Source organism: Branchiostoma floridae, chromosome 3 (genome assembly GCF_000003815.2).
Source record: "Branchiostoma floridae strain S238N-H82 chromosome 3, Bfl_VNyyK, whole genome shotgun sequence".
NCBI classification, from domain to species: domain Eukaryota; kingdom Metazoa; phylum Chordata; class Leptocardii; order Amphioxiformes; family Branchiostomatidae; genus Branchiostoma; species Branchiostoma floridae.
Genome location: NC_049981.1, coordinates 28,249,129 through 28,256,212, shown reverse-complemented (window position 1 = coordinate 28,256,212; position 7,084 = coordinate 28,249,129). Strand labels below are relative to the sequence as shown.

Sequence of the window (7,084 nt, the reverse complement as noted above, 5' to 3'; positions counted from 1 at the left end):
GTGCCCGCTCACCATGAGGAACATCACTACAGAGGCATGGAGGCAGCATCCAGCCGACAGGCCTGCCATGTCAGGTATCTGGTTTTACTGTACAGGTCGTCTGTGTGTTGATTGTGTACTTTCACTTAAGCTACTGGGCCAGAACTACTCATCCACATGGATAACAACAGGTCAAGGCACCGACATCTATGTTGTGAGTTCGGTGTTAGAGATTCACTATCCTATCCCTGGAAACGTCTTTGTGACACTCACTTTGCTGTTAACAGTAGATCCTGACAGCCTCGTTGTGAGTGTCAGTAATGATTTTTCTATTTTTAGAGATCTAATCACCCTTCCTTTTTCTTGCAGGCATTCTGCGTCGCATGATGACAAAGAGTGATGTACAGTGGTCGGCTGATCAGCTGAGAACGGCTGAAAATGAAGCAAGAAAAAAGCTGGTAAGATGACCTCACCTAACCATAATATTCTCCTGTTGTACATGTTCACGACGTATTAAAAAATATGCGAATATGGGCGGACTATAGAGACTGGTGTGGACGTGGTTTGTTTATTTAAACTCGATGTTGCTTCATTCGGCTATCTGCAGAGCCTCTTGGTGGGTTGATACGTTGCGTGTGGGTGAGTGAATGGGAGAAGATGTTGCTTAGATATTTAGTAAGTTTTAAAAGATACTTAAGTGTAATCACATCATTAGCTTTTAATACATGTACTCCATGTGTATCAACGATGTGCATCAACGAACATGTAAAAAAGTGCAAAATGTTTTCATTGAAGTGCCGCGGTAAATCATTCATTCATAGATATGGGCCCAATGGACACCAGCTGCAGGGAGGCTTGCGAACTCAACATCACAGTAGTTAATGCCAGCTTTTCTGTATTGAACAGACAGACGCCCTGAGGGTCAGCACCCGAGTACGGACACCGCGTCGTGAGCCGGTCTCAGCAGGTCTGTCCTCCGGGGAAGGTAGCGGCCTGTCACCCCGAGAAGCCGCAAATACAAGGCACGGAGAGCAACGGATATCCCCACAAAGTACACGGCTGTCCCCACGTGTCTCTCAGGTGTCCCCAGGTGTCTCTCGGGTGTCTCCACGTGTCTCTCGAATGCCCCAACGCGGGGCTGGTCTGCAGACGTCCCGTAAGCAAACCCCCGTGACCAAACAGGGTGGGCACAAGGAAAACTCCAATGGAAAGTCTAAACCCTCAGGATCACATGTAGATGATCAAGAGAAGATCAAGTCATCCGAATCACATGTCAGTGGGTCAGCGAGCGTCAGGGAAAACGCGTCTTCCTCAGGCTCTGTGAGGGAGGTGAACAGTTCGCACATCGGCAACAACAGATGCTCGGCACAGACCCTAACTCGTGACGAGGGCTTCTCTGAGTCATCCTTTACAGACGACCAGATGAGCCATGACGGCAGCCAGTGCGAATCAGGCGCTGCAGGGGGTCAGTCTGCTGATGAGCCATCTGAGGCAGCTGAGGAGCCATCTGAGGCAGCTGAGGAGGTAGCTGAGGCACTTGCAGGGCTGGCTCAGGTTCACCTGGACTTTCCAGAACGGCCAGCCAAGCTACTGACAGACCACGAGTCTGGAGTCAATGCAAAAGAAGAAGATGCAGGGCACCAGTTAAGTTCTAATATGGCCACACCGTGTCCTCAACCAGACCAGCAGCAAGTTGGCTTCAGCACGACGCACGACCAGACAGATCCGACCAACCGAGACGCCTGCCAAGGTCGTCATGGAGAAACTGAAGATGAATTTGAAGATGAATCAGCTGAGCCGGTCACCGTCCAATATAGGGGTAAACTGCAGCCAGATCCGAGTCTGGATGTCCAGTCAGAAGCACAGCAAAGTACAAGGACCGACGCACAGTCGGACACAACCGAGACCTACAGAGATGAAGATCACATTTCATCTTCATTTGACTCCGATGACGAAACATCGGTCAAGGTGCCTATGGGAGAACGGATAGAGCGCCCCAACAGCGACTTGATGGCAGAGGACGGAGACAATGATGGGTTAGGAGTCGACTCCACAACACAGCACCAATCGCAGACCTTGTCTAGTGAACAAACATTACAGCACCAATCGGAAATCATTTCACAAGGTGTCACTGACCAGCACCTCAACGAAGCTGGACCTGTCGGCGATGTCGGCCTGCAAACAGCTGAGACTGCACAACAAGAGCAGAACACGTCAGCAGCAGGGGAAGTCGTTACTGCAATGGCGCAGCCTCGGGCAGACCCACAAGTATGTTTTCTTTTCTTTTATCCATATGTCTTCGCTTTTGTTTTCCCCATTTGTGACGACGTTGGAAATTTATCATTTAAGATATCGGTACTGTTGGAAGTCGACAAAGTTTTGTCATGCCAAGTCTTGTCTTGATTTATCCTCTCTCTCCCCACCACCCAAGGTCCCATCCTACCCTGCAGTGATCTTCTATGACGAGGCTGACCCTGACATTGCCCAGGTGATGCAGGTGGCCCAACTCCTGAGGCGTACCTGGGGGCTGCACGTTTTTGACCCGCACCGTGACGGGGTGGAGGACAAGATGACGAGTTTCCGCCACTCATTTGAGAACAGCCAGCACGCCGTGGCCGTCCTCACGCCCGCCGTCATCCGGGACATGCAGGAGAACAGGCCGAGCACTGCGTCCTTCCGGATCGCCACCTTTCTGACGGGACTGCTGGAGACACGTGAGCAGACGTGCAGGAGGCGCCTGATCCCAGTACAAATTGGCAACGATGAGATCCCGTTTATCCTCTGCAACTTCTGTGTTCTCCGTCTAGGGACAAGTGGCTTCCATAGACGACTGTATCGGGCAGTCGGCAGTCAGACAGGTAGGGGTAAACTACTATATCGCAGATGACCTTCTCATTCTTCTACGAAGAGCTTCGCTAGCGGCCCATGTAATTCACACTGGGGAGACTCTACTAAATTAGGCTGAGGTTTCACTTTTGTGGGCGTGGCGTCTGACCAGCTATCAGACAATCTGACTTTACCTAAACATTATTTCAGTGGAAATCTCAGCCCGATTTAGTGGAGCCTTTCAAAGGTATATCGGCTCTGAGAAGGAGAGGATCTTTCTTGGTTTCACTGTACTTCAAGATTGCATATGCATGCTGTAACATGTAACATTGATTGCGATACAGGATCGGTAAAATGTGACAAATGAGTACTTACAAATCGTCCTTCGTGACCAGGTGACACAGGTCTGACGACCAGAGACGTCAGAGGCTGGGCTGACCAGATGCCACTGTTAGAGCACACAGTGAACACGGTGGCTGCAATGCTGCGCCTCCCACCAGAGGTCCTCACAGACATCAAGCAGGAGTTTGGAGGCAGCCGGGCCAGACTGATTCAGGTCTGTTCATCTTTTTGACTCCTTTGTTCCAGTCCATCTACATAATAAGAGAAAGACACAGTGACACCTTGTTTGTCAGTTTCCTGACTTTCTCGCGTTCATTTTCGTAATTTCGAATGGCATGCTAAGTGCATGGTGACGTCACATTGTGTTCAACGTATACATGGCATGGAACTATATATTCAAACCTGTACACTTGATCAGCTCATTCAGCACCTTAAAATCTGTTTGAATATTTGACCTTTCTACAGGTCCTGGAGTGCTGGTGCATGCACCACGGCGCATGCGCCACTGACGTGCGGCTGCAGCAGGTGGTAGCAGCCGTGACGGGAGGGCAGAGGTCATGTGCTAGAGATCAGGAACAGGTGCAGGCCAACGTACCGGAAGGTCAGGGGTCATGTACGAGAGATGAAGGTCTGGTGCAGGCCACCGTACCAGATGATCAGGGGTCAGATGTGAGAGGTCAGAGTCAGGTGCAGGCCGCTGTACCAGGAGGTCAAGGTGAAACACAGCGGCAACAGTACGAGGAGCACCAGCCACCAGCAGGTAAGTTGACAGTGGGACTCATGTATCCTTGCATGACTGGCATGTTTGCTCCTTTCAAAGAGATGACTAACATGTTTGATCCTTTCACAGAAATGACTAACATATTTTCTACTTTCACAGACATGACTAGAATATTTTCTACTTTCACAGACAGGACTAGTCTATTTGCTACTTTCAGACATGATAACCGCATTTGCCTCGTTCATGGACATAACTAGCCTATTTGCTACTTTCATAGACATGACTTGCCTTTTTTGCTGCTTCTATAGACATGACTAGCCTATTTGCTACTTTCATAGACATGACTAGCCTATTTGCTACTTTCATAGACACGATTAGCCTGTTTGCTGCTTCTATAGACATGACTAGCCTATTTGCTGCTTCTATAGACATGACTAGCCTATTTGCTACTTTCATAGACATGATTAGCCTATTTGCTGCTTCCATAGACATGACTAGCCTATTTGCTACTTTCATAGACATGACTAGCCTATTTGCTACTTTCATAGACATGACTAGCGTATTTGCTACTTTCATAGACATGACTAGCCTATTTGCTACTTTCATAGACATGATTAGCCTATTTGCTACTTTCATAGACATGACTAGCGTATTTGCTACTTTCATAGACATGACTAGCCTATTTGCTACTTTCATAGACATGACTAGCCTATTTGCTGCTTTCATAGACATGACTAGCCTATTTGCTACTTTCATAGATTTCCTATGACTAGCCTATTTGCTGCTTCCATAGACATGACTAGCCTATTTGCTGCTTTCATAGACATGACTAGCCTATTTGCTACTTTCATAGACATGACTAGCCTATTTGCTGCTTCCATAGTCATGACTAACCTGTTTGCTGCTTTCATAGACATGACTAGCCTATAGCTGCTTTCATAGACATGACTATTTGCTACTTTCATAGACATGACTAGCCTATAGCTGCTTCCATAGACATGACTAACCTGTTTGCTACTTTCATAGACATGACTAGCCTATTTGCTGCTTCCATAGACATGACTAGCCTATTTGCTGCTTCCATAGACATGACTAGCCAGTTTGCTACTTTCATGGACATGACTAGCCAGTTTGCTACTTTCATAGACATGACTGTTGCGTTTGCTACTTTCATGGACATGACTGTTGTGTTTGCTACTTTCATAGAAATCAACACCCTGCTAAGGACCAACCGCGTGCGGCTAGTTGACGCCCTAATGTACCCCGAACCCGTCTTGGACCACCTATACTCCCGCTGTGTCATCAATAATGAAGAGATGGAACTTATCAAGTCACACAGTGTTCGCCATGAGCAAGCGCGCAAGCTGCTCGACATCATCGCGACTAAAGGCACCTGGGGGTGTGCAGAGCTCAAGTCCGTCCTGGCTGAGGTCAATCCATATGCAGCAACGTTCTTAGAGACGTAAAGGTTGACACTTGTTGAAACTTGTTATTTACAGCTTAGGTTACATTCCTGCGGACTTAGAACTATGGAATTTAACACATTCCGATTCAGAGTACATTCTTCCCAGTTACTGTAAGATGCTACTTTGTTTCCTTACATTTCATTTATTTCATGTGTGCGGTGTAAGCTGCTACTGATTCCTTTGTTTGTTGACGCACAAGTGCAACTTATTAGATATTGGATAAGACTACAAAACCTAAAAATCTAAGATCTAACATTAGATTTGATGTAACGTTATAACGTTACAATGTCTCAGTATGCATTGCGGCCATCATCTGTATTTTGTAGCCCATGTTTCATATGAACAGAATAGCAATGTATATGAGGCGTTTCATAAGATTAGTGGATTTTTCAGAACAACACCATTCAGACCTTTGTCTACCAGTTGATTGGATAAAGATTGAATTTAATTGATTTATCATCAATCTGGCATTGATTGTATCCATAACAGCGGTTGCGCAATAAAGTTTGATTGCTTGATTGATTTCTAGGCCGCACGGTTATTTCCTCATCATTCACTACACGAGCCAGTATGTTTTGCGTTGTGAACAGCCTTACTCTTTGGAATGCTTTAGTATGAAAACACCCTCATCGAGAGTAGCGTTACACCTGACGGAGTGATTCGGTGATGTGCCTAACCTAACATCTACATCTGTGATTGCTAAGCATATCGAGAAGTTGTTCGAATGTAGCAGCGTCATCTAGTGAAAAGCGAAACAACTGCATGTTTCTGTTTTTACGTATAAGGGCAAACTGGAATCAGCATGATGCACGAAAGAGGCACGTATTGCTGGTAAATGATATGAATCAAAAGTGAAACATGTTTTAAAGCATATGGACATCGTCACGAAGGGCACGTATCCACTTTTGTTCACTTACAACAAATTACCCGTGCGTGCTGCATATTCAGTTTGTTACATTGTCTGTATCCCCATTACAGCATTGTCTCGGTTTGCTCGAAGTGTATTTCTTTTTTAATCCAAGGAATCATTTTTGCTGTATACAACATTTCCAAAAAACGTAACGTTACTTTTCCAAAGACGTACCAATATATGCGACGGTTTTGTTTGTCTTTTTCTGTTGTTCTATCTTAAGATTAGTAGACGAATGACTACTAAGTATATCCTAGAGAATATAAACTGTGCATAACTGTTATAAATGAAAGATGGAAGTAAGACTCGGAAGTCTGTTTTCATAGGGACACGTCCCAAGGTATAACTGAAAGAATCCGGATGTTCCCCTGGCCTGTTAGGACCCGGATGTAGTCTGTTCGTCCAGTCAGTTAAAGTTACCATTAACAACTGTCATGATTTACGACTAATATCCACCGAGCACTCGCCAGGAAAAGAACAAACACAGTAATTGGGCCCAGGCGGAGGAAGACTCTAGGTTATAGACCTCTGGTTACTCCGGGGCTTGGTCCGGCTCCAAGTGATCTCTCTGACCTTCGAACAGCGAAGAGAGGAAAAGAATATTCCTGTATAAACGGTTGGAGCTTCCAGAAATAAGGGTCAAATAAACATTTGTTGTTGAAATTGTTCCAATGATAATCACAACAACGAAATAAAAATAGATGATCAAAAGAAAAAGAAACCCAGGCCATTGCATGTACTGACCTTGAATATTTGACTGTGAAACGTTATGGGCGTGACATTGCGCACCTGAATTATTTTCAGTATGAAGCTGAGGTGAGAGCGTGCTAGGTAAGTTTA

The 7,084-nt window shown here is 45.9% G+C and overlaps 1 protein-coding gene across 1 annotated transcript; it reads left to right on the top strand.

Annotated features, from left to right (window-relative positions):
• Nucleotides 1-6: 6 nt before the first annotated feature.
• On the top strand, nucleotides 7-6,422 carry LOC118412532. The gene is made up of 7 exons (XM_035815431.1): nucleotides 7-74; nucleotides 349-437; nucleotides 886-2,247; nucleotides 2,411-2,837; nucleotides 3,201-3,361; nucleotides 3,613-3,907; nucleotides 5,075-6,422. Exons 1-7 carry the CDS (start codon nucleotides 14-16, stop codon nucleotides 5,332-5,334), a joined length of 2,655 nt encoding a protein of 884 aa, XP_035671324.1. The 5' UTR covers nucleotides 7-13; the 3' UTR covers nucleotides 5,335-6,422.
• Nucleotides 6,423-7,084: the final 662 nt, after the last annotated feature.

Bases quoted from the DNA above. Each gene is read 5' to 3' on its own strand.
- LOC118412532 (XM_035815431.1), top strand. From the start codon at position 14: ATGAGGAACATCACTACAGAGGCATGGAGGCAGCATCCAGCCGACAGG. The intron at 3,362-3,612 runs GTCTGTTCATCT...ACCTTTCTACAG, and splicing joins GCCGGGCCAGACTGATTCAG to GTCCTGGAGTGCTGGTGCAT. The intron at 3,908-5,074 runs GTAAGTTGACAG...CTACTTTCATAG, and splicing joins GGAGCACCAGCCACCAGCAG to AAATCAACACCCTGCTAAGG.